The 27,469-nt window shown below is 48.5% G+C and overlaps 1 protein-coding gene across 1 annotated transcript; it reads right to left on the reverse strand.

The window, feature by feature from the left end:
- Nucleotides 1-967: 967 nt before the first annotated feature.
- On the reverse strand, nt 968-27,469 carry VAX2 (ventral anterior homeobox 2). Its single transcript, XM_043470430.1, has 3 exons — nt 27,146-27,469; nt 7,981-8,168; nt 968-1,626 (listed from the first exon to the last, which is right to left on the reverse strand). The coding sequence occupies exons 1-3, from the start codon at nt 27,381-27,383 to the stop codon at nt 1,186-1,188; spliced, it is 867 nt and encodes a 288-aa protein (XP_043326365.1). The 5' UTR covers nt 27,384-27,469; the 3' UTR covers nt 968-1,185.

The raw sequence follows: 27,469 nt of genomic DNA on the forward strand, positions 1-27,469 counted from the left end.
CCCAAACTACACTGCCCCACCGTGGGAATGGGGAAGCACAGCTAGGACTCCCAGTCTCCCAGCATCCCTGTCTGGGTGACTCAGGGCACTCAACCTGAAACCAAATACACTTCCCAGAGAGACTGGAGCTGACTGTGCTTGCTTGCCTTTTCTTCCTCAGAGGCAACATCTCACCCTGCATCCTAGGACTGGGGAATGCATTTCAGGTTCCTGGTCCCTCTCATACTTCCTAGTCTTTCAAAGAACTCTCTTGGGTTGGGGTGGGGGGTGGGTGTGACTTTGACGGGCAGCACCGGGGTAGATCTCTGAGGTGGTCAACAGCTCTATATCATATTTGTGGTGGTAGTTTCACAAATCTTACACAGATAAAGTGACATGGAACTACACACACACACAATCAATGTCAATTTCCCAGTTTTGATACTATTCTGCAGGAATGGAAGATGCAACCACTGGGAGAAACTGGGTGTAGGGTACCTAGATTTCTCTGGACTATCTTTGCAACTCCTTGTAAGTCTACAATTACTGCAAAATTTAAAAGGTTAAACAAAAGTGTCTTATTTAAGCAAGAAAAAAAGTTTGAAGTGCTTCAAGTTGGGGTGTTTGTGATGCATGGGTCCTCTAAAGCATGTGGGATCCTGCCTGGGTTTACCTGTGATGCCCTCTCTCTGGCTTTCTGGATCCTCGTCTGATCTTTCACTGATCACCCTCCCCAAGGACTTGACATTCCACCTCTAGAGTACACGTTTGAAAGAGAAGCTTGCAAAGGGCAACATGTACCAAAAAAGGCATGGATGGTGCTACCATGGGAGGTGAAACACCTGGGTGGGAGCTTGAATTGGGAGCAGGAGTCAGGTGGGTACCAGATTCCCCGGCTGTGAACATGCCTGTCAGGGAGACCAGTAGCCTGATTCCCTCCCCTGGAGGGGCAAGAGAGGGGACGGAGGCAGTGGCGTGCTGTGGGGACTCGATTTCCCTTCTTGTCATTGTTTTCCTTTTATTTCAGTGAGACACACACACACTGCACTCACACACACACCCGCTGCGGACCAGCGCCGGCCACTGGAGAGTCTCTGAGCTGGGGGTGGACGGGGCAGGGCGGGCGGCTGCCCCTTCTGCCTCTGGGCCCAGGAGGCAGGGGTGGTGCTGTGTTTGGGGACTCAGTGTCACGCGGGGGGTCGAGACTTAAGCGTTGGCCTTCTTGCTACCGCCGCCGGGGCTGCCCACTCTCCGATCCAGCCGGCTGTAGGGCTCGAAGGCCGAGGAGCCCAGTTCGTAGCCAGCAGGCAGGTCCAGGAGCGGGGTGGTGGAAAAGCAGAGCGCTGGCGGAGGGGGCGGCAGTGGGGGCGAGGCCGAGGCCGAGGTCAGCGGGTTGAGGTGTGGGGAGGAGTTCCTGGGGTCCCCCAAGGAGGTGCCCCTGTGGCCGGCAGGCAGGCCTGGTGGGCCGGGGGTCAGCGCCAGGAGGCTGGGGGCCCTGGGCATGGACAGCAGCCGGCCGTGTTCCAGCAGCCGCAGGATGTTGGAGGTGGCGAAGGCCTTGGACGCCGAGGAGGACGCCCGCTTCTCCAGGTCTCTGCTCTGGTCTTTCTTCTGCTTGGTGCGGCGGTTCTGGAACCAGACCTTCACCTTGGGGCAGAGCGAGGGGAGGGGAGTCCGCGAGGGCGAGGGGACAGGGAGTAGGGGGGAGCGGGGGTGCAGTGAGAGAGGGAAGAAGAGCAGTCAGACTGTCGTCAGAATCTTCCCGCCAGCAGCCTGGCTAGGGGAACAAGAGACCCTGGCCCCCCAAACCCACTGCTACCCTGACTCCTGGATGGGGGGAGGCACAGATGAGGTCCCCCTCTTGGCCTACACGCCTTTCACTCTTAGCCACCCCCACTTCCTCCTGTCTCACCTCCCCCCGACCCCTAGCCCATCTCTGAAGGGGGCTCCCTAGCCCATCTGGCCATCCCCCTATTTGAACCTCTCGGCATCCCCCTCCCACCCCATCACCTATAAAGCACCTCTCAATATGACACCCACTATAAGAGGACGTGTCAGGATGGTGCGGGACACCTCCAATGGCCACATTCCCCAAACTGGGGATAGAGAGGTGCCAAGTACCCCACATCCTAAATGGAGCCACCAAAGAGCAGAGACCGTTCTCAAGGCTGATGAGATGAGAAGTTGCCCTCTACCAGCACCAGGCACCTGGCACCCAGCATTCCCAGCATTCCAACCCCCCCCCCCCATAGAAGGAAAGGAAGGCTGGGAGGCAGGCGAGCTCAGTGGTCAGTTCTGCGGGCCCCTCACGGTGATGGGATTTTCTCCCCTCTCTGGGGAAGGACAGGGTGCTCCCCCAAGGATGCAGGTTGGGAGTCCTGAAGTGTCTGAGGAGGAGGGACCGACAGTTGCTCCCCAGTTGGCAACCCTGTCAACTGCTGCAGCACCCAGGTCCACGTCCCCAGGACCTAAGCTCCCTTGCTCTGGCTGGGAGGTGCCGGAAGGCTGGCAGTTGGCTGAGCAGTGTGCCAGCCGGGGACCATGGAGTGGAGGGCTGGGAAAGAGAAGCATGGGGGAGACCCACCGGTTTCCTCCAGCTTGGGAGGACAGAAGGGAGGACAGCAGGGAGGACAGAAGGGGGGAAGGAGAGGTGGGGAGGAGGAGCAGGGCCGGGAGGCTGGCCCAGGAGAGAATGAGGGCAGAGCTGAGGCTGCTTGGGGCGATGCCTACCAGGCCCCCTGTGGGAGCAACCGACCCTCCAGCCAAGGCCTCTGGCCATGAGGCTCCTCAGGCCAGAAGGTGCCACCCTCCCTGCCCTCCTGACCCTGGTGGTCACTGTGGGGGAGGGGTACCACACTCCCCCCTCCTTTCTAGAGGCTTTCTAGAGGGCTCTTCCCCTGCATGTCCCTCCTGCTCTGAGTGGAGGAGGGGGAAGAAGAAAAGATCTGAAATACATATGAGTTGGGTGTTTTCAACAGGATTGGATTGCTTTTCGATAAATGAAAGTGACCAGGAGCTAGGGGATCTACCTGAGGTTGATTCCTGCATTCACTCACTTGCTCATGCATTCAGCAGATGTGGACTGAGCATCCAATCCCTGGGTTGGAAAGATCCCCTGGAGGAGGGCATGGCAGCCCACTCCAGTATTCTTGCCTGGAGAATCCCATGGACAGAGAAGCCTGGTGGACCATGGTCCATGGGGTTGCAAAGAGTTGGACAGGACTGAAGCTACTTAGCACGCACAGAACATGTGCCAGGCACTGTTCTAGGCGGCAGGATCCTCGCCGTGTAGGGTGGGCAGGGTATCGGGGCAGACAGATGATAAACAACAAATACAAGCGAATAGGTGTGGCTGTCGGTGGCTTTGACGCCGTGTCGGTAAGTGCTTTGAGCGGCATCTCTCAAAGGATTCGTGGTGAGGAGTCACTTTTTAATGTTTCCAATCTTTGTGGACCAATACTTTCGTAAAATACAATTAAAGTGAATTGTTAGAAAAACTGCCCTGTATATTTCTAAACATGTACTCTCCATTTCTGTATTAACTTGGTATGCACAGACAACAGCTGTGGATTGGCACTTTGGGGACCCCGGTGGAGAGAAAGGGGGCACAATAAGGAGGGGAGAGTCAGGGAGGCAGTGTCTTATCAGTGGGGTGGCAAACACGGCCCCTCTAAAGAGGTGACATTTGAAGCTGATATCAATGAAGGGCAGTCAAGGAGGAAGGATGACTCGGCCAAGTCTGGCTGAAAGATGTGACTGTTAGTCACACTGAAACTTGATTGCTCCAGGAAGAGGTCCTGCCAGATCCTTGGGGACGTGGCTCTGTGTGTCCCTGTAATCCTTTCCCCTGCTGGGAAGCCTTCTGGGTTCTCGGCCAGGCACCACCCCCAGGGACCCCTGAGTTTCAGTTCTCATCTTTAAGATAAGGACAAATACACCTGGGTTTTGGCAGAGATCAAACAGGAAATCCTTGGGGCCCACACTCCGTGGGAGGTGTACTGCTCACCTTCCCTGTTCCTTCCTCTGACCTGGAGGGGGAGGACAGACTCAGAGGTCACGGTTCCTTCCCTCTGGACCCTGAGGATGGAGCAGGAGAGAGGCTGACCACTGCCCACAAACACAGGGCAAGTAGGTACAAAGGGAGCGGCAGTAACGAGGTGCGACCCACCAGGAGGGGAGCTTTCCAGGGGCTCCTGTCCTGTCCTGTCCTGTCCTGGGTGTAACAGGGAGGGGAGGGCCTTCCTGGAACAGCTCCGGGTACGCAGCAGGCAGTCAATGATATATTTGCCCAAAAGTACGGGTGAATATATCTTCCCAGTGGTAAAGAATCCACCTGCCAATGCAGGAGACCTAGGAGACTCGGCTTTAATGCCTAGTAGGGAAGATCCCCTGGAGGAGGAAACGGCAACCTGCTCCAGTATTCTTGCCAGGAAAATCCCATGGACAGAGGAGCCTGGCAGGCTATAGTCCACGGGGGCACAAACAGTTGGAAACGACCTAGTGACTAAGCACGCATGCATATGCACAGGTGAATATGCTGAGAACTCCACAAAATTCTAGCCATGTAAACTTGGCAAGTTAATTAGTCTCTCTGAGTTCAACTTTGTGAAATGGGAATAATATTACTCATAAAGTCATCTTTTTTTTTTTTCAGTGTTTTGACTGCGTCGTGTGACCTATGGGAACTTAGTTCCCTGAGCAGGGATCAAACCCACGCCCCCTACATTGGAAGCTTGGCGTCTTAACCATTGGACCACCAGGGAAGTCCTGAAAGCTAACTTTTTATTAAGATTAGATGAGCTAATGAATGTGCCTGCTTTACATTTTGAGCATGGTATTTAATTTCTGTGTGCCTCTGTTTCCTTCTCTTTAATATAAAAATAATAAGGAGCCATTCTGTTGTACTAAAAAAAAGTACACTTAGCTTTTGTCCCTGGGTCTTGGTCCAGAGCTCCTTGTTGTTCATAACCAGCCCCCTCTGAGCACACCTGAGTTTATGCTAATGAGGTGACGCAGGGTGGACCCCTAGTTTTAGAATGGGGGTTGGTCGCAGAAAGACCAAACCTGTAATTAGAGGGTTGGAACTTTCATTCCCTTCCCTCCAGGAAGCATAATGGGTCTGGAGACTGGGTTATAAAGACTCTTGAACAATGACGTTTCCTCCGTGAACTCTCCCCTCTGTATCTGGTTCTATGCATCTCTTCTATACGCCTATTTCTGAGTTGTATCCTTTATAATGGGGTTTCTCTGATGGCTCAGTGGGTAACGAATCCACCTAGCCAATGCAGGAGATGCAAGAGACGGGGGTTCCATCCCCGGGTTGGGAAGATCCCTTGGAGCAGGAAGTGGCAATCCACTCTAGTACTCTTGCCTGAATAATCCCAATGGACAGAAGAGCCTGCTGGGCTACAGTCCAAGCGGTCACAAGGAGTCGGACATGACCTAGCACAGCATGTATGCATGCATCCTATATAATAAATGCATTTGTAGAAGTAAATACAGTGTAAAGAGTTTTCCTGAGTTCTGTGAGTCATTCTAGCAAATTATCAAACCTAAGGAGAGGGTGTGGGAACCTGCCTTGTATAGCTGGTCATAACCTATGGCGTGGGTGTTACCTCCAGGAGTTGAGGTCAGAACTGAATTGAGTTGTATTGTTGGACACCCAGCTGGTATTGGAGAACTGGCTGCTGCTGGTGTGGGAACACACCACATAGTGTCAGAAGAAAAACCTCACACCTGTTCTACGAGCTGGTGGTGAGGACCAAACGAGTCAGAACATGTCTAGCACTTAGAACAATGCCTGGCACACAGGAAACTCTCAGCGTTAGTAATGCTGTATATTGTCTGCCAAGCTCCAGGGCCAGGGGAAGGGGAAGGAGGCTGGTAAGTTGTAACCAGTCAGTTGAGGGTTCTTTGAGGGTCCACTGTGTACCCAGTTGTGTGCTGGGCTCCCCAAGGAGGCCTGAAGAGCAGATGTGCCCTTCAAATACATTCTTGTTTTGGGGAAATGCACACGGGTTGGTGCCCACCATCGCCCCCACACACACCCACCCACATACACACCACACTTTACAGGTCAAGCCATGTGGAACAGGTCTTGCAGTGAGGTCAAGAAGCCTCAGGGAAGGCTTCCTGGAAGAGAAGGGACTTGGCTTTGACCTTAAAGAACAGATAAAGGTGGCCTGTACTGGCAGGGCAGGGAAGGATGAGGACTGAGGAGTTGTTGGCCTGGGCACCTGAGGTGCCCTTGCGAAGAATGTTTCAGAGGGGGGAGTTGGGGGGGTAAACTACGTGAGACAAAGGGAAATTAGGCCAAACAGGAGGAGGGACCCTGTGCCTACACCTCAGACCCTGGTCTGAGGGGTTCTCCCTGGCTCCCTCTACACGCTCTGCCCCGCCTGGCCACTGCAGGCCTCCTGGACAAAGCCTGGCTGTCCAGCCCAGCTGAGCTCAGCTAGAAGGAGGGCCCAGCTGCCCCAGGCCATCTGCTGGGCTGTTTGGGACTCTACAGGGGCGGCTGGAGGAAAACAGGCCAGAGGGAGATGCCCCGGCTTGCAAGACAGCAGGGTGGTGTGAGGAGAGCCTCCCCAATCCTCCCCCTCCCTCTCTGCTTCCTTCTCTCCTTCCTCTCCTCTTCCCTTCATGCCTCCTGGTTTGGCCCTTTTGATACATTTATTGGTACCTCAAGCTCTTTACTTGTAGCTAGACTTAGAGTCTCTGAGTCTTTTTTTGACAAGCTCCAGCGTGGTTGCCCAGTATACAGGCAGCATAAAGGGGCCAGATTGCTTGTCCAAATCCTAGTTCTGGAACTTATTCATTGTATGACCTTGGGCATCATAACCTCTCCTGATGGGTAAAATGGGATATTACTGGTTGCTACAATCACAGGGTTGTAGGGGTTAGCAAACTAACATAACTAACTTGGAACAGTGTCTTGGCACAATAAATATTGGGGAAGCATTATTATTATTACTATCACCTTTTTGTTGACTGCATTGCACGCCCTTACAGGATTTTAATTCCCAGACCAGGGACTGAACCCAGGTCACGGCAATGAAAGTATGGAGTCCTAACCACTGACCCCCAGGGAATTTCCCACTACTACTATCATTATTATTTAGATCTATTAGTTTGAATAATACTGCTCCAATACTTCGGCCACCTGATGCAAAGAGCCGACTCATTGGAAAAGACCCTGATGCTGGGAGAGATTGAGGGCAGGAGAAGGGGGTGACAGAAGATGAGATGGTTAAATAGCATTGCCAACTCAATGGACATGAGTCTAAGCAAACTCTGGGAGACCGTGGAGGACAGGGAAAGCTGGCGTGCTGCAGTCCATGGGGTCACAAAGAGTCAGACACAACTTAGTGACTGAACAATAACGACCAGTCTGAAATGCCTCCATTCACACAGAGTAGGTGCTCAGTTTACAAAAGTCTTTCCTTTGGGTCGGGCAGACCACTGCTAAGTGCTAAGCCCTACCTGGGTGAAGGGGGAGTTCAGACGTTTTCTCTCCAACAGGAGGTTCTGAGGCTCACTGGGATGAAGGGAGGATGGGAAAAGGCCCCGAAAGTGGAAATGAGAGGTCCCCAACCCACATTTGTAATGCCTCATCGCTTTCCTGAACCTGTGCTCCCAGCAAGCCAACCCTGCCCCATGCCTTTCTGCAGGCTCCCTCCTGCACCAACAAACACCCCCTTAAGCCACTGCCTTCATCTTGAATGTCCCTCTCTCCCATCTCTCTGGCCTTTCCCCAAATTCCATCCAAAGGGCCTGATAGATCCAGAAGTGCCCCACTACCCCACCTCCAATGGCAAATGCCAACTTTCTCTTGTCAGCACTGTGTTTATTTGCTCTGGTTTACCAGTAACTTTAAGCCTTTCCCTAATAGATGTCTGAACTCCAAAGCTGGGTTTCCGGGCAGCAGCCCACTGGCCTCATAACCCAGGGCACTCCTGGATGCCAGGGTAGCCGTGGAATGGCCTGGCCCTGCCCTTTTACCTGCGTCTCGGAGAGGTTCAGCTGGCGGGCGAGCTCAGTGCGCTCCCGGCCCACCACGTACTGGCAGCGCTGGAACTCCATCTCCAGGCGGTAGAGCTGCTCAGCCGTGAAGGATGTGCGGGTCCGTTTGGGCCGGTCCAGGTCCAGGCCCTTGGGCAGAACAATTTCTCGGATGGTTCCTTTGGCATCTGCAGGGGTCATGAAAGGAGGCAAGTTAGTTCACTAGTTAAGGATGTAAGCCGCCAATGAACATCTTAATTAGAGGCTGCGTGGGACTTCCCTGATGGTCCAGTGGTTAAGAATCTGCCTGCCAATGCGGGGGACACAGGTTTGATCCCTGGTTCACAAAGATCCCATATGCCTCAGAGCAGCTAAGCCTGTGGGCCACAACTACTGAAGCCTGGCCACCTAGAGCCTGTGCCCCAGATCAAGAGAAGCCATCACAATGAAAGCCTGAGCACTGCAACTAGAGAGTAGCCTCCTGCACATAGCAACAAAGACCCAGTGCAGCCAAAAATACAATAAACAAAAAAATTTAAAAAAAAGAGGTAGCATGATCTGATGGGAAGCTCCTCAGGTCTGGGCCTGGCTGTGTGACCTCTGACAAGTTGCTTACTCTCTCTGGGCCTAGCCTCCTCAATCACCCAATGCAGTATCTTGTGTATGTGAATGGGCCTCAGTACAAATGTCAGGTTTATCATCCAGCCTGGGCAGAAGGGACTCACTCTGCCCCAGCCAGGATTCTCTTCCTTGGCAGAATAAGAAACAAATGTAAAGAGAAAATACCAAGTCCTCAAGTGCAGAGGAAAGGATGGTTTAGAGTTGGATTTGATCAATCAGATAAGGCTTACTGGAGGAGATGTCCAGAGCCAGGTCTGAAGCTGTGTGTGTGTGTGTGTGTGTGTGTGTGTGTGTGTGTGTGTGTGTGTGTGTGTGTGTGTGTGTGTGTGTGTGTGTGTGTGTGTGTGTGTGTGTAGCATGCATGGGTGCACTCTCTGTCCACAGACTCTCCTGGGGTCCCTGAAGAGGCTCGCTGGTGTGGGGTGGAGCTGGGATCCCCAGGAGGAGCCTGAGGACCACTGCCACTGTGTCAAGCGGCTGGGGTGCCTTCCAGAGGGGGAATTTCTGCCACTCCCTGTGTGCTGAGTCCTGGACAGCAGGGCCACCCTCCTGGTCCCTGGACCAACGTCACCCATGCAGGGCATCTCCAGTATTTTGAAGCCTACTTAAGAGAGGTTGAAAAACCTGCAGCTAACATTTGCGATAGTCCCACTTAAAGAACTCAGCTAAAGCAAAATTTCTTGGAGGTGGGGGGTGGGGAGGTGGATTATACTATATACATTAGCCTTAAGTATAGGGGCAAAGATGATCCATGTTTGAATCACACACACTGATGGCTTCAAATCTAGTTATTAGAAAAGTTTATGTCAAAAATTAGAGTGTGGAAATATGTAGCATCGTATTCTGTGCATGCGTGTGTGAGCTCAGTCATGTCCGACTCTTTGCGAACCCATGGACCATAACCCACCAGGCTCCTTTGTCCATGGGATTCTCCAGGCAAGAACACTGGAGTGGGGTGTCAATTCCTACTCCAGGGGATCTTCCCAACCCAGGGATCAAACCCACATCTCCTGTGTCTCCTGCCTTGGCAGGCGGATTTTTTGCCACTGTGCCACCTGGGATTTACCAAACCTCCCCCAACACATGCTGTTGATAATAATAAAGCTAAACTAACAGTAATTTGCCATTAATGTCAATGGGAAACTTCTCAACTCAAGGCAGCCCTGATGAAGCACAGGTAACAGAGCAAGCCTCCAAGGTTGCAGGAACTCCACCCCGCTCCAGAGGGCACGCACAGTTTCCAATGTGATCAGAAGCTTTAGCAGCCTTGGCCACTAGCAATAATAGCTGACATCTCTGCAGTGCGTGCTCTGGGCCAGGCACCGTTTTAAGTGCTTAAACCCTCCCTATGTCTCAGTGAAGTTGGAATTGTGATTATCCCCATTTTAGAGATGAGGAAGTGGAGGAACACATTATAAGTACCTACCCAAGATCATACTGACAGTGTTTAAAAAACTCTAGAAACACCGTCATTTTACTTAACGAATACCCTCCTTTAGTAATTCTTAGTGATTCCGTTAATAGGTTATAGTGAAGAGATAGATTATAGACATCATGGGTAGAAAATGGAATCTTCTGACAGGCTCACCATTGCCCTGGAAGACGCAGGAAAGGAATTGCATTTGGGAGGTGCTGTCTGTCAAGAGGCTCCTTGTGAGCCATAAGACTGCAGAACCTACTTTTAGAACCTGAGATCTCTCCCTCCAAGTCCTGTAGTATACTTTATGAGACTGGCTCTGCTTACCTCCTATTAGGGCCAGTTAATGTTCCCCACTCCAGGAGGTACTCTATTTATTTGGCTGCACTGGGTCTTAGCTGTGGTTGTGGGATCTTAGTTCCCCGACCAGGGACTGAACCCGAGTCTCCTTCATTGCAGGGTGAGTTCTTAAGCACGGGATCACACGGGGCAGTCCCACTCCAGGGTGCACTTTGGCTCTTCATAGGCTCCTGGCTCGGCTCACAGGTCATACCCCTGATCTCAGAGGTTCAAACACCTTCGTGTTCTCAGTTAACCCTCAGGGAGAGGGTGAGCCTGGGGATGCAGTCATGGCCCAGAGGCTGTCACCCCCCACACTGGGCTGGCCTTTCCGGGGTGCTGGGCAGGACACAGCACACGGATGGGAGCCTTGCTCTTGGCAGGTTGGTAGAATCAGGCCTTTTTGAACAACTCAAGCTTCCCCCCTCCAATACTTTCTACATTTCACAACAGTGGGTTAATGTTTGTGACCCCATTGTGACTGGGTCCTCTTTGCTCAGGTTCTACTGTTTCCAATTGTGAAATCAGGCTCAGAACTTTCCTCACAACACCCAACGAACCCATCTCCAAAGGCACTGATTTTATTAAAAGTATCTTGGGGGGTGTGAAGAGGAGAAAGGGTGATGGATGTCATATATGGTGCCGGAAGCTTCACATCCGCTTCCGGGTGAGCCTCTTGGAGCCCACCTGAAGCCCTGAGCCTGCTCCTGACCTCTGATGTCAAACCATACAGCCCTTCTCCTCCTTTCCTCCTTGGAGAGGAGCTAAGAGGGGTATTCCTGCCTCAGGGAACAGCCGAGGACAGCCCTCCTCCACAGGGCCAGGAGAGGCAGGAGCATGGAACAAGCACCTTAGACTTGTCCCCGGATATCCCAAAAGTGAAAGTGAAAATCGCTCAGTCATGTTTGACTCTTTTCGTCCCCTTGGACTATAGCCCACCAGGCTCCTCTGTCCATGGAATTGTCCAGGCCACATACAGAAGTGGGTAGCAGTTTCCTTCTCCAGGGGATCTTCCCAACGCAGGGATCAAACCCAGGTCTCCCGCATTGTGGACAGATTCTTTACCTTCTGAGCCACCAGGGAAGCCCCAAAGGCCGTGCAAATGAGCAAAGGAAAAGAGGTTCAACCCCACTAGCCGTCAGGAGAAAACAAGTGAAAACCAGGAGAAAAATGATCAGAGGCGCGAAAATGAAGAGTGAGAGTTCCAAAGGCTAGTGCGGATACCTAAAAACTAGATGCCCCGTTCATTGCTGCTGGGAATGTAAAATGGTGCAGCCACTCTGGAAACTGACCTGGCAGTTTCCTAAAAGGTTAAACCTATATTAACCATGGAACCCCGTAACCTCATTCCTGGGCAATTTATCTCAGAGAAATAAAATCTTAGGTTCACATCAAACCTACAGGGGGATATTCACAGCAGCTTTATCTGTAATAACTCCCAAATGGGAACAACCCAGGTGTTCCTCAATGGGTAAACGGATAAACAAACCGTGGTACAACAATGACTATAGATAGACACAACAATTTGGATACATCTCCAAATGACACTGAGTGAAAAAACCCAAGGCAGTCCTTCAGATTATGTACTGTATGATTCCATTTATATTACATTATCAAAATGACAAAGTTGTAGAGGAAGCAAACAGATGTGTGCTGCCAAGGGGCTGGGGAAGGGGGACTGTGACTACAAAGGGGTAGGTAGCAGGATGATGCTTCTTGGTGGTGTCAAAACAGTTCTGAATCTTGATTTCGGTGGTGGTTACATGGATCTGTAAGTGTAATAAAATGTCACAGTACTATATACTAAGAAAAAAGTGTATGCAAAAAATGGGTGAAATCTGAGGAAGGTCACTAGTCTAGTTAATTATATTGAATTAATGTCAATTTCTGGACATTGATCATGTATTACAGTTATATAAGATGTCACCATTGTGAGAAGCTAGGTTGCAGATACATGGGGCTTTTCTACCATTTTTGCAACTTCTTGTGATTCTCTTACTATTTCAAAATAAGACATTAATAACAACAACAACAAAACAGGTTAGAATGATGTTTTGTCACAGAAACTGACAAATCTGTTCGTGTAAAGAATACAATAGAAGCTCCCCAAGTGCCTCTGCATTTCACTCGTAGTTTGTAAGATGATTTAAAATGATACATAAATAAATCTTTGTCATTTCAAAAGTTATGCAGCTATTTTAGTGTTTACTAGAACAAATTTAAGTCTATGATTTTACATACTCAGCATGAAGCTAAAGTAGACATTTCATTTGAAAATATAAAATATTCTTTCCACAGATTTGTCAGTTTCTGTGACAAAACATCAGTCTAATCTCTTGGCATGTTTTGTTCTTGTTTGCTAAAATATTAAGTAAATAAATGAAACATGGATATAATAGAAATGGTAATGGTGGGATTCAGATTACTGAATATTGGGAAAAAATGAAATAAGGAGTATACAATGAGAGCCATGGATATACACTGACAGAGTCTATGATAAAGGGAACATTCTGTATGTCTAGGCTCTCAATGCAGTTAAGTAGATTGAGGACCATAAATTATCCAGGTTTGGAATAAAATTAGGTTAAATTCATGTCTCACACCATAAAGAATAATGCTTCAAATGGAATAGAGAGCAAATTGTAGACTGTAAAATGATAAAGGTATTACAAGAAAATATGAAAAGCTATTTTTATTTTCCTAAGCTTGGGAAGAGTTTTCCAAGCAAGATGCAAACCTGGACTGTAAAGGAAAAACAAATGATGTATTCAACTATATTAAATCTAAAAACTTTATATGACAAAAGCATCAAAACCAAGATAAAATACGAAGTACACAATTGAAAGTCTTTTTTAAAAAAGACAGAGAAATAATATCCAGAATATATAAAATTCAATTAAGAGTAATTATTTTAAAAAGGGGCAACAGTCTAATAGAAAAAATGGTCAAGTAATTTTTGTGAGCCATTCACAGAAAACATATCCAAATGGCCAATAAATATGTGAAAAGATGAACACAGCTTCATAGTAATCAGGATAATGCAAGTCCAAGCAACAGTGGATAATTTTTTATCTCCCATAAGACTGGAGAGACATTAGTAGATGATTAATAAAGCAAAGATGCACTGTTGGTGATTCCACACTCCCATTAACTGCTGGTAGGACCATAAATTGTCATAATCTTTCAAGGCTGCATTTGTCAAGTTTATAGAAGCACGTAATTATTGCCCCAGCAATTTTATTTTAAGCACAGACTCATGTGCTCCAAGGTATACATAAAGATATTTGCAGCAGCATTGTTCAAAATGTTGAAAATGTGAAAGCATCCTGAGTGTTCCCCGCAAGGGACACAGATGAACAAATTATGATACATTCATGCCGTTCATATTTTATAAAATACCATGTAGCTAAAAGAATGAGGCAGTATCCATATAAACTGACATTAAGTGAAAGAAAGTAAGTAGTACTATCCCATTTATGTAAATAAAACAACTGTGTATATTCAACCATTCAACATAAATTTAAAAAAATGCCTGCATGTGTTAGTTGCTCAGTCGGTCTCACTCCGCAACCTCATGGACTGTAGCCTGCCAGGCTCTTCTGTCTGTGGGATTCTCCAGGCAAGAATACTGCAGTAGGTTGCCATTCCCTTCTACAGGGAATCTTCCTGACTCAGGGATTGAACCCGGTCTCTTGCATTGCAGAGAGATTATTTACTGTCTTTGAGTCACCAGGAAAGCTGTAATAAATGCCTACTATGTGCCAAATAGTACTCTTGCATATGAGGATATAGAAATGAGCAAATTTGACAAGGTCCCTGTTCCAATAGACCTTGTACTGGGGAGACAGACAGATAATAAATTAAAAAATGAATATGTAGAGACTTCCCTGGTGGTCCAGTGGCTAAGAATCCTGCCTTCCTGTGCAGGGGATGTGGGCTGGATCCTTGGTTGGGGAACTAAGATCTCCTGTACCACAGAGCAACTAAGCCTGAGTACTGCAACCACAGAAGCCCACATATCCCAAGGAAGACCCAATGCAGATAAACAAAACCAAAAAATCTAATATGTAAGGTAATGATAAACACTAGAAAGTAAAACAACGGCATGTTTCTGACTTTCTCCAAATAGCTAACATCCAATAGTCAGTGCTTCTGTGCTTGCTCTTTTAGCTAGGACCAGCAGAGGAGACCGCTCATCAAAGTCAAGCTAATGGATAAACCAAGGATGCTGCTAGCCAGTGTTTCCAATTCCTTCCAGGCACACAGTAGGACTGCATTCATTTTCTGCCCTTTGAAATCAGATATGGCCACATGATTTGTTTTAGTCAAGAGGAAGGGATGCAGTCACTTTCAGGGAACATGTCAAAAGCCAGGTATGGATTTCTCACCTCCCCTTCCCTCTACTGGGATGGTCCAGAGGCAGAAGCCAAGCCGGAGCTTCATCAGCCTGGGTTTCTGAGTACCAAGACAAGCCCCTGCCCACTTGTGATGGATTTACCAAGTGATTTAGAAATATATTTCTTTGTTAAACCTCTGAGATTTGAGGTTGTCCCTGCAGCAAAATTTAGTCCCTCCTACTGACAGAGCCCTCTTCCCTGAATTGTTGCTTTTCTAGGTGGAGTTATGTGTGTGGGGGACATCAGGAAGGAAGGACAGCTTAGTTCCAGAGCCTCTGGGTGGGTAGGGTCTTGTTAGGGTGAAATGCATGAGTCTAAGTGGAATGAAGGCTGAGTTTTGCTGTCCTTCGGGTCTCCTCAAAGAGGGGTGAGCCTCAGGAGTACCAGGGAGAGTGAATTCCACCAAAGATCCTTTGCCATGGGAGAGGTGGTGACTCCTGCCTGATTACAGATAGCTAACGCGCTTGACCTCCAGCACCAAAAATGACCATCTCCCACTACCTCTCCCAGTAGACCCCCTCAAAGTCTTACCCAGACTTCATCAAGGTAGCACCCAGCTAGTTACTTTACATGATAAGCTGTTAACACACTCATTTTTAAATGTAACAATGTCCTTTCTGCCTTAATCTACAAATGAAATGTAATCACTATGAAAATTCCTTATAAAAAAACCTCATTCTCCAGTATACTGGAAACATTGAAAATGGAAGAATAGTTGAGAAAAAATGTGCAAGAATAAGGAGAGAATTCTTGCATTACCGTCACAGCAAAATATACTACAAATCTACAGCAACTAAACTGGTGATGCTGGCACACGAGTTATGAAGCAAATCCACGCCTATGTGAGGAACTGCGATATTATCAAGATGAAAGTTCAAATTAGTTGGAGGAAAGACAAGATTACTCAAGACCTGGCTTTTGGACAGTTAGTGCATCATCTGGAATAAAGTCATTTATCTCACAGTGCATGCAAAACTATATACAAGATGGATTAAAACTTTAGATGTAATAAATAAATCTTTGGAAGTGGAATAAAAACACTAATGAGTTTTAAAAAATAAATAACAGATTTGAGTACCTAGAGAAAAAAACTGCTGCAGGATGAGAGACAGTTAAAAGAAAAGCGACAGATTGGGAGAATATTAATAATACATGCATAACAGTCTTAATGTCTAGTACACAGACAGCCTTTATAGTCTAACGAGTAAAGTCAAACAGTCCAGTAGGAAACTGCACAAATTATATGAAAGGGTTACTAAGAGAAGAAGAAATACTAGTGGCTAATAAATATGAAAAAATACGCCCAGAGGGACTTAGAGAAAATGAAAATTAGAATAGAAAAGAGATAACTTTTTTTTTCAGATACTTTATCAGACTGGGAAAATTGTACTGGCAAAGGTGAGCGAAAATAGGTTTTCTCAAGCTCTATTGGTGAGAATACAGGTTAAAAGAGGAAAGGTTTTTCTTGAAGGACAATTTCACAGTGCCTAACCTAATTTAAAAATGTATAGTTCTTTTGTTTCGGAAATTTTACAGAGGTTTCTACACCAGAGAAATATTGTATATTTCATAAAGAGCCACTGTTTGTAGCAGTTTGTAAGAAGGGGTGGGAGAGAGGAAAAGCTGAATGTTTATCAATAGCAACACTGTTGATGAAGCCACAATAGAGTCATGCCTTTGGTTGTTGTGTAGACATTAATAAGAATGAGGTACATCTTCATATACTGACCTGAATAGGTGTCCACTGTATACTGCTACATGAAAACAAGTTCATGTGTACAAGCCCAGTTTTATAAAGAACAACAGGTAAAAGTAAAGTGTGTATGTGTGTGCCCATGGGCTTATATCTATATAGAATTAAATCTGGCAGGATGGACACCTCTCTTTTCTGTTCACTCTGTGGAGTGGAAGCTGGTAAGGAAGGAAACATATCCCCCATCTTACTTCATGTATTTCTTTACTATTTGGTGTGTTGCAAAGACTGTCACAGTCTGCAGACAGACTATTTTAGCAGTGTGCAAAAAAAAAAAAACCCACTTTCGTAATATATAACTTACATATTTATGTTTTCAATTACCAAAGCAAGTCTAGGAGGGTATATCTTGGGAGTGAAGTGCCTTGGGTGGGGTAAAGGAAGAGTTTTCAACTTACACTTCATTTCAGCTTGAATTGGTTTTATAATTAAAAGAATATTTTATGCTTCAGAAATGAAAAGACATGAGAAAGAAAAACAAAAGACAAATTATAAACTCAAAAATTGTAACATATATTGAATTTTTGTAACAAAAATTTTAAGAGTATTCTAAGTTATATAACATATACATTATATGTAATATATGTAATATTGTTACCTTTGGCTGGAGAAGAACTTTCTACTTGAGAACTAAAACATAGAAGCCCAAAAAATTTGAGTCAAAAACAACAACAACAACAACCCAACTCACAGCAAGGTTGAAAAAGAAAAAGAAGAAAAAAGAAATGAAATAGATCTGGGGATGTTTGCAACATATGTCACAGAAAAGGGGATCATTTTCTTTCTATATAAACACACTAAATATGTGTATATTTGTATGTTTAAATATGTTACATATATGTTATATATTTATGTAGTCTATACATAGTTTACAACTATAAAAAAACAATGAGTAAGCCAATAGAGAAATGGCTATGCATATGAATGAAAAATTCACAGAAGAGGAAATAAACATGAAAAATAAGTATATGAAAATACACTTAACCTGACTAGTAATCAAAAACACCAATAAAACAAGATTTTTTTTTTCACTTGAAAAGATTTTGCTCTAAAAGACTAAGTACATCCTAGGTTGGGAGGATGTGGGGGAGAAATGGTATATTTATACACAAACTCCAGGGGTATAAATTAGTACATTTTGGTGTTTAGAAATATCAATCATAATTTTAAGTGTATATACTCGGATTTAAAAATTTAACTTCTAGGAACTTCCCCTGTAATTATATGCATACCAGATATATGTGAAATGATGTTTATTATTTTAAAATTTTTATCATGAGAAATTTCAAACATACAAAACAAGAGCAAAAGAGAGAGAAAGAGAAAATATAATGAATTGTGATATACCTATCCTCCAGCTTCAACAATTATAAACTCAGTAACAATCCTAGCTCTTCTATCTCCCTATAACTTTAAGCAAATCCCAGTCACCATGTAATTTCATCCAGAAACATTTTTATAAATGTTTTTATAAATCATTTTATAAGTATCTTTAAAAAGCAATCACAATACTACTGTCACAATTAGAAACATTAACAACCATTCCTTAATATAATAAAATGTCTCACTTGTTTTCATATTGTCTCATAAATGAGACTTTTTAATAAATCTCTTCAAATTAGGATACAAAACATTGAAGTATTGTTTGTAATTGTGAAAAAGTAGAACCATCCTAAATATCCATCACAAGGGACTGGTTAAATAAATGTTATTATATCTGCATAATATAGTATTATGCAACTGTTAAAAATAACAAGGTAGTTCTAGATTGAAAAGTATCTATTAAATGAAGAAAAGAAGTTTGCAAAAAAAAAAACCCTCACTCTTGCAATCTATAACTTATTTATGTTTTTCAATGTCTAGGGAAAATTTGGGAGGTTGCATCTTGGGAGTAGAAGTGTATTATGTGGGGGAAATGAAGAAATTGCAACTTTTACATGATATAATAAAACGGCATGGATTGATTTTGTAATTAAAGATTTTATACTTCAGAAAACAAAAGACATCAGAAAAAAATTAAAGGACAATTTATAACCCCCCAAATTGCAACATATATTGAAAGCAATGAGCCACTGTCCACAGTACAGAATTTCTAAAAATCAATAAGGAAAGGAATATTTGAAAATTAAAATGGTCACATGAAATGAATTAATAGATAGCAGAAGTGCAACTGGCCAATAAACATGAAAAGATGCTCAACTTCACTGATAATCAAAGAAATAAAAATTAAAATGCCAGTGAGGAACTTCTTAGCAAAGATGTGTGAGATATATAATGTCTAATATGGGGAGAGGGCAAAGGTGGGGGTCTAAATTGCTAAACTTTTCTTCCCCTGAAAGAACAATTTAACATCTATCAAGAAAAAAAGTGTGAACTGTGATAGCAAGACTTGGGGATACAAGCACTTTCAGGCATTGCTAAGGGGCGTAGGTACCATCTTATTGAGGACCCTTGGGCATTATCTTTCAAATCACAAACACAGATACTCTTTGACCCCATAACCTACTTTCAGGAACTTCTCTGACAGATAAGACCCACACATGTGGAAATGACCAAGGAACAAGCATATTTAATATAGCATTGTATATAATAACAGAAGATAAGAAAAAAGCTAAATGTCTACCATTAGGGCACAGGTGGTATAACATACATTATGGTCTATCCAGTCTCTAGAAATGGAATACTATGCATTTGTAAAAAACTAACAGGAGTTCTTTATACCCTAAGATACACTGGTAAGTGAAATTAGCAAGGTGCAGGAAAATATATATAGATACGACCATATGCATAACAAGCAAAAGGAAGAAAAAATAACGGACTGGCTGACAGAATCATAGAAATGATTTGGAATAACATATTGGAAAGCAGTAAATAATGGCTGCCTTTGAGCCCAGTGGGAATTGGAGGATGGGGAAGGATGGGAAAGAGATTGCTCATGTGTACTTAAAACAACTTTTTGATATTTGAATCAGATGAATTACTATTTTAAAATTAAAGGAAACACATTAAAAAATTTTAGAGTGTAACTCTTTTTTTTTCCACATGAATTTTCAATCACGCTTTTAATGAAAAGATCATAAAATAACAACATCTCATCACCGTACATTAAGGCTGCAGGCTCTGAATGGAGAGATCAGTGACCAGCTTCACTATGACAGTCGAGGGCTATGCGCCTGCGGCTCTGACCTGAAGCAGCAATTCCACTGCTAGGAATTTATCTTTAGGAAACACTCAAGGGCTCAAAGACCTGGGCATTGGGAGTTCATTTCTCAAGCTCTCAAACTTCCCCAGTAACTGAAAAAAATTAATAGGTAAGTTATATATTACAAAAGTAAGATTTCCCGCAAATTGCTGTTTTTCATTTGATAAAATTTATTCAATAAATATCTTTCCATCTAGAAGTGCTTCATTATTTTTAACAACTGCATAGTACTACATTATGCAGCTATAATAAAATTTTATTTAACCAGTCCCTTGTTGTTGGATATTTGGATTGGTTTTACTTTTTCACAATTACAAAACTTCAATGTACCAGAGGAAAACAACAGGAACACCCTTCTAGAGGATACGAAAATCCGAAAATCCGCTTTCCTCCTCCTTTGGAGGAGGGGAAATACTGTGCAGAAGGGGAACAGTGTGAAATGGTTGGGTGGAAAAGACCCCAGGGGGTTGAAAAAAAATTTTTTTTAATGTTAAGTTCCAAGACAGCTTATGTATACAAGAGGGGAGAAATCTATGGAAGCACATCGGTGGCTATTTCTGGGAGCTTCCTACCACCTTTTTTTTTTTTTAAACCTTGAAACCGTATTGCTTTTTTTTTTCTTAGTTTTTTTTCCCATGTGGACCATTTAAAAAGTCTTTGTTGAATTTGTTACAATGTTTCTGTAAACGTTTGGGTTTGTTTTTTCCACAGGCTTGTGAGATCTTAACTACCCCACCAGGGATGGAACCCGTATCCCCCCACCCCTGCATTAACCACTGGACCACCAGGGAAGCCCCCATATTGCTTTTTGAATTCAAATGCTCTACCTGTTTTGTTCCCATCTATTTTGTGAGCGTGGTCTTATGTTCTTCGCTGGGTGTCTTCCACCCGCCGAGCCCTGGCTGCCAGCAGCTCTGCGGTGGGCGGGGGGACAAACAAAACACAACAAACCTAACTTTAATTATCCCGTTATTTCAAGCTCCAACCAAGGAACGGAGGCCTGTGAATTGGACGGGGAGAAGGGGCGCAGATTTACCTAATTATTAATATTTCCCTGGTTGGCTCTGCAGCGGAACCTCCCCCAAGCAAACTGCGGAGAACCGGGAGACTCACTACCGCCCTGCGGGCCCTGCTCTTGCCCGGCCTCCTCGTCCAGACTCTGCCTGCCTCCAGACTGCCTCCGTGTCCCTGGGGATCCAAAGAACGAGTAAAAAGAACCATATTTGAGCTTTTTCAGGTTTTATATTTCAGTGGCCCCCGAAGTTGACGATTGCACAAAATTCCAAAAATAGGGCGCCGTCAACTTTCTAGTTTAACGATTATTCTGTCCTCTGGCATCATCACCGTTTCATGTTAGGAACGCCTTTGTAACGTCAAAGAATAAGGAGGTGACTGCAGGACAGACGTTCTTCCCGGGGAGGGGCGTGGAGGCCTCCTACCTGGTGAAACCAGAGGTTGGTTTTGCTTCCTCTAATTCATTCGGCAGATATTTACTGAGTGCCGACTGTATGCACGCGTAATGCGTCTGGGGAGACCAATAGGGTTTGGCGGGTGCGGTGTCTACCTCCTACGTGGTCCCTGCGTGGTGTCTAGGGGACCCGGCTGGCACCCTCCTTCCTTGAATTGTTCTCCTACATGGCTCCCTCGCCACCCAGGCCCTGCCGCCGCCCCGGCGGGCCAGGAACCTCGCATGTCCCGCTTTCCAGATGGTCTCTCGGTTGGTTGTCAGCGGCAGCGGCCCCACCGTGCTGGTCTGGCACGGAGTTGCTTAGTCGCTCGGTCGCGTCCGACTCTTTGCGGCCCCGTGGACTGTGGCCCAGCAGGCTCCTCTGTCCATGGGGTTTTCCAGGCAAGAATACTGGAGTGGGGTGCCATTTCCTCCTCCACTGGCACACAGTAGGTACTCGTTAATGTTTGTGGAATCAATCAACTAGCAAGCGAAGGGCAAGCTCATGGGAAAACGTGGGTGAGTGGGGTCGGGGGTGGCAGTAGCGTCTCACAGTCGCGCCCCCGCCCCGCCGCGCTCGCAGCCCTGGCTTTTCCAGGTCCGCCCACTCTTCCGCTTTGCGGTCCAGATTTCGTCCTGGCGCCGCCTCCCCTTTTTGCGGTGTCCGCTGCCACCTTGGCACCCCTAGTCGAGACCATCCAACCTCCCTCCTGGATGTGGACGGAGTGGGGCAAAACAGGCGCACAGACCACCCGGGTCCCGGGGACCCCTGGGTCGGCCCACTCGCCCCGGAGTCCTCTATCAGAGGTTTTCACACTGGGGTACGCAACTCCGCGGGATGTACTGCCGGTAACCCGCTACCGACTTTCCGAGGAGGGTCAGGCCGATCTTTAGTTTATACTAAGCACACAGGAAGTAAAGACAAAATTCATATGCTTCCTATACCGTCCCCCACCTCGCCGCCCATTTAAAATACAAATCAAAGAGCGAACTGAGAGGGAGCTTGGGTTGGTTACTTCGGCCCCAGACTTGAGTCGGGGTAATTGAAGAAATGGCGTCGAGCCAACACGAGCCTTAGAAGCCCTGTCTAGCTCCAGGGGGTGCGCAGTTTGTGCGGAGACTCAACGCGTTTGGTGCAGCCGAACAAAGATCCAGGGACGCACGCTGCGGCAGTCCGCTCCCTCCCCTCCAGTTCCTAGTACCCACCCACTGTCCCGGCCGGGTCACCCGGGGACCGCCTAGAAGCTCCGACCTTTCAGGCGCGCGCGCGCGCGCGTGTCCGTGTCTGCTGCGCGCGGGATGCTGGCGGCGGGTCCACAGGCACCCGAGTTCAAGAGACCAGCCAGGGCGGCAGCGCTAGCTGAGAACCGGAGGCGCCCCGGAAGGCCCTTCACAGCTCCCAGAAAATGAAAGTGTGCACGCAAGACACACCAACACGACGACGCATTTGTCTGCAGGTCTGCTTCTGGGGGTATGTGCGTCTTGGGGGTGGGGTGGAAGCATGGATATCAGATAAAAAATAAAGACCCAAAATGATAGGGTACACCTAGACCCACCGTGAGAATGTGGGTCCTTCCACCAAAAACAAAGCAAAAGGAAAAACATAACAAACATAAAACGAAAACAATCCTAGGAAAATAAAAAAGAAACCTAATACTCCCCACGAACTCCCCAAATAAAACCAAAACCAAAACCCAAATCCCCAAAGCACAATCCCCTGCATGAATCATTTAAAGCTTTCAACCACTGCCTGGGAGGTATGGTCCGGTTATCTCTTAACAGACATGTTGAGGCTCCAGTCCCAAAGTCTGGTGCTCGGAGGGCCCAGACACAGGGCCTTGCAATCCAGCGGCTCCTTCCAATAAATACTCTGGGTCACCGACTCCATTGCCAGGACACCCCATCTAGGACGGTGGGGGGTGGTGGTGGCAGGTGTGCCCTCGTGGAGTTGCCATGACTTGGGTGGGGGTTGAGGACGCTAGGTCCAGTTCGAGTCATCCTGGGTATTGGGACTGCTGTAAATCCAACTGGAAAATAGGTGATGCCGTTCAACGCTGAGCCCAGACGCGGCTGCAGAAGGCGTTTGACTGTTCCCTGGGTTGCTACTAGCTCAAGCCCCCCAAAAGGCTTGGCCCCTTGCCCAGCATCCTCAAACATGTCCGCAGCATCCAAGGCTCTGCCTGGTGTATGCCATTGTGCTATTTCCACCAATACATTTCTGCAGCGCGGGTCCAGTACTGCCCTCAATTCTCAGGGGGCTAGACCCCGCTAAATTCAATCACCCCTTGCTCCAAACTCACATCCACAGAAGGAATTGTTCAGCCATAGCCAGAGGCCCTGGGCACATCCATCGGGATCCCAGGCGAAAGCATTTCTGCTAGTGGGTGTTGGTGCTGCAGGGGTGAGGGGAGCAGTCATTCACTCAGTCCGAGGATTCCTGCAGTTTTCCGGTCCGCCTGTTACCAGACAGAGGGGTGCTGAGTCAGGCCCAGGATGTCACAGTTCTCAAGGTGCGGGAGTGCACTGGGGTCGCCTCTGAACTCTGTAGACTCAGGCCCAGGTGGCAGTGCAGAGTTGAGGAGGCCCGACTGGGGTTTTGAGACTGGCAGGTCAGAGGGACGCTTTGTGTGCACTGGGATCAGCGCTAGCCATTGTTCATAACATCTGCTGGGTGGGTGAGGCTGGTGGACCGCCATTCCCGGATCTGTCCAGAAGCTGAATTGACTCTGAGTCCATTTGAGAATCACCTAAGTGCATCTGGGTGTGCAGATCAGAGCATGGATTGTGAGGTTTGGGAGTTTGGGGTGAGACTTGTCCCCCCTCTTTTGACTGAAGGGATCCCGGCTCCACCGAAAAGGCAGTCCCACTCAGACCGCAGCGAACTTGGAGCTGCAGCTTTCTTTCCACCTGCTTCCTGCCCACGGCTTGTCTTTTCCAAATGCCCCTGTGGAAGCCTAGCTGTGTCCTCAGTGGAGTGTCTGGGGTGCCTGTTGCGTGCACACCCCTGTTATCGCGGAGCCTTGCTTGTGCCCCTGTGTGGCGTGAAGCGGCCTCCATCTTGAGGCAGGGGCTATGGCAGGTCGGCCTCCCTGGCTCCCTGACCCACATTTTGCAGGGGCAGGGAAACTTCTGTGATTGGCTGTGTGAGGGTTCCTCGAAGGGGATTGGGGAAGGCCGCACTGTGTGTCTGCAAGGTGGCACTGGGTCTCCTTCCATCATCCAGTCCCGGTCCCCTTGGCTGCTCACCTCCGAACGCTCACACAGCCTCTGGGGCCAGGGGTTGCGGTGGGGGAGGCCTCTGAGGGAGGAGGCCCACGGCCTGAAGCAGTTTTAGTCTCCTTGGAGCTCCTACCCTTCTCGTTCCACAGAATATTTATGGAGATCCTGCTGCTTGTTTGCAGTTTTATAGACAACATCTCTGGCCCTGAGCACAGGCACTCAAGGGAAGAGCTATGCTTTCTTCGTTCAGATGAGGAAACTGGGTCACAGAGAGGCAAAGAAACTAGCTCAAGTTCAAAGGGCTATAAGCCTTGTATTCCAAATCGGCTTCACGTAATTCCAGCACCAGGCCTTTCTCTTATTCCTCTGCGTCTTGGGACTCCCTCAACAGGTCTGCTACCTTGGGGTGGAGCCCTCAAGGGAGCAAGGGAAGGAGGCAGAAAAAAAGACTCAGAGAGTGGGGCTCTTTCCCAGAACCTTCACCCCGCCAGCAACTTAACAGCGGACACACTAACCGCCTACTCTCCCCCACTGTGTGGTTTCCTCCATGGGTACTTTGGGAGGATAGATCCTTGGAGGTCAAGGGCGCATTGGGCGGGGGACCAGGGTGCTGTAGACTTCCTTTCACCAGTGCTGGGCCTCCGCCATGGGCCCAGTGGGGCCCGGAGTGACGCAGGTGACTCTGGCTAGGAGGGATTAGCGGTAAATGACGTCCCTGGTATCTGAGGCCTGTAATAACCTCCTTGTCGCTAAATGGAAAAGGACAGAGAGATTTACGCGGGCCCTGCATTTACCTTTTATTTAAGTGAATAAATACCTCCTCTGTACTCTCTCTCCATTCTGTTGTCTAAGCGCAGTGGCGCTGCTGTATTGCCTCCATGAATTCGGGAAAGTACAGCTGACGGTGCACACTAGCTGCCCCACATCCAGCAGGGGTCCATGATTGCTCCTGGAGTGTGTGGTCTCTTGGAGGGCATCATTTTTGATCCTACCTTGCAAGAGTCAACACCTGGGAGTTATCTGTCATTGCATGCGGACACAAAATCTATTCCATCTGCACGGAGTTAGAGCAGCAGGGATGGTAGGCGGGTACAAAACTACAACTGTTCAGGCAGAAGGAAACGAAAAACCCACAGATGAAGTGTGAGGTGGTGAGTGTCCTTAATCTGGGAATGTGGGCTTAGGAGGCTGATTTCTCTGTTTCTGGAAGCCTTGCAGATTTCCTTAACGGAATTCCAAACTGGCTGCTAATGCCTTGTACACAGGACACCCCACAGTCTACGGAATGGATCTAATTTAATCCCAAGTGCCCAAGAGGTCCACACACCTGTTGGTTGGGGACCACCTCCTTTGACCCCCAAAGCCTGCCCCTGACTGGCACGGAGTGACTCTACCTGGCTTGGAGCTTCCTGTGTTTCCTGAAGACCAGGGTCCCCGAGTCTGTGTCCGGGATGGTCATCAAGCAACTTCACACTGGGCTGCCTCCACGCTGTGCCTTTAGCCCCATTCCCAGAGTCACCCAGACTCAGCAGCTGTGGGGAGGCCTTGAGCGACCAGGCCAAGGTGTCTCAGTCTGTGTGTGGGTAGCTCACACACAGCCCAGCCCGGATCAAACTCGGGGGGTCCTGGAGCTGGTTTCCCTTCCCTAGGCGGTGGCAAAGGAAATGAGCTCCGGCTGATTTCCTTCTAGGCCTTCAGGCTCTCAAGAGAAGCGATCAAAAAGAAAGGGCAAGAAAAAGGCAGCGGGAGGAACCGGGGACAGCCGCTACCCTCGAGTGGCCTCTTTCCGCTGGGTCTCCCAGTCCGGGACTCTGGGATGGTGGGGGAAACAGACCTCGGGCTTCGCCGCGGCCTAGGGACGGGCTTAAGGCAAGACCTCGGAATCCCCTTTCTTCTCCTGTCTTGCTGGGCGAGGCCGGGATCCGGCGAAAGGCGAGCCTAGAGCTGGGCGTGAGGCTGGCTTTGGGGGCCGGGGAAGCCGCAGCCTCTCAGCGAGGAAGCCAGGCAGAGCCGGGCACTCGGACTCTTGCAGGGAGGGAAGGCGGGGAAGGCAAGCTCGGCGGATGGAAATGGCCGGGAAAGAAGAGAGGAGGGCGAAGGGCGAGGGAGAATCGGAGAGACGCGAGAAGCCAGGCCGTGAGAAGGCCGCGCCGAGAGCCGGCTGGGCCCAGGCGCCGCGAGGAAGTGGGAACCGCGAGAGCGAAGCCCCGGCCGACGAGCGCGGCGCACGCCGCCCTCTGCGTTCCGGTGCCGTCTCCCGGGAGCAGCCCGTGCGCCTGCGAGGCCGGGACCGGGAAGCGGGGCTGGGCAGGGAGCGGGGAGGCGCCCGGCAGCTGAGCGGAGCCCGGGCCTTCTCCTCCCGCGGTTCCGGGCGCTGGTCCCTCCTCGCCCTGACCCCGCGGAGCGCTCGTGACGCTTTTCTCCGCACCCGCCGCGAGGGCCGCGGGGCGGGGACTCGGCTCTCCGCATCCCCGCACTCTCATCTCGCCCCCCGCCACGGTAACCCGCGCGGGTGAGACTAGAGAGCTGAGCATCTCAAGGCACTGAAACGGGAATCTCTCACGTACCGCTCGCCGCTTTGTCCCCTGCACTCAGCTCAATGTCCAGCACACAATGGACGCTCAAAATAATGTTTGCTGAATGAATGACTGGACGACGATCGTCTGAATGAATATAGGACTTGGGAGGTGGAGGCTGCAGGAAGGTCGGAGGCCCCGGAGAGGGAAGGGAGGGGAGTTCAGTGGGCCAGGGCTTCGAGCCGTCCCCTTACCTCGCACCAGGATGCGGCGGCAGTGGTCTGCCTCGCCGAGCCCCGGCTGCCCGTCGCTGTCGGCGCCGCTCTCCCTGGAGCCCGCAGGGCTGGAGTCGGAAGTCCCGGCAATCTCCCTGGGGCTGCGGCCGCCCGCATCAGCGCTCGAGTCTTCTGCTCCGCCGCCGTCCCCGCCGCGCCCGCTCCGCGACTCCCGGCGTGCGGGGCCGCGGTCGCGCTCAGCGCCCCCATCGCCCATGCCGGCCGCCACCGCCGCCTTCGCCACCGCCTGGCCAGCCTGGGCCGGCCAAGCCCGCGCCTCCCCGCCCCTCGCGCCCCCGGCGC

Source organism: Cervus canadensis, chromosome 5 (assembly GCF_019320065.1).
Source record: "Cervus canadensis isolate Bull #8, Minnesota chromosome 5, ASM1932006v1, whole genome shotgun sequence".
Taxonomy (NCBI): Eukaryota; Metazoa; Chordata; class Mammalia; order Artiodactyla; family Cervidae; genus Cervus; species Cervus canadensis.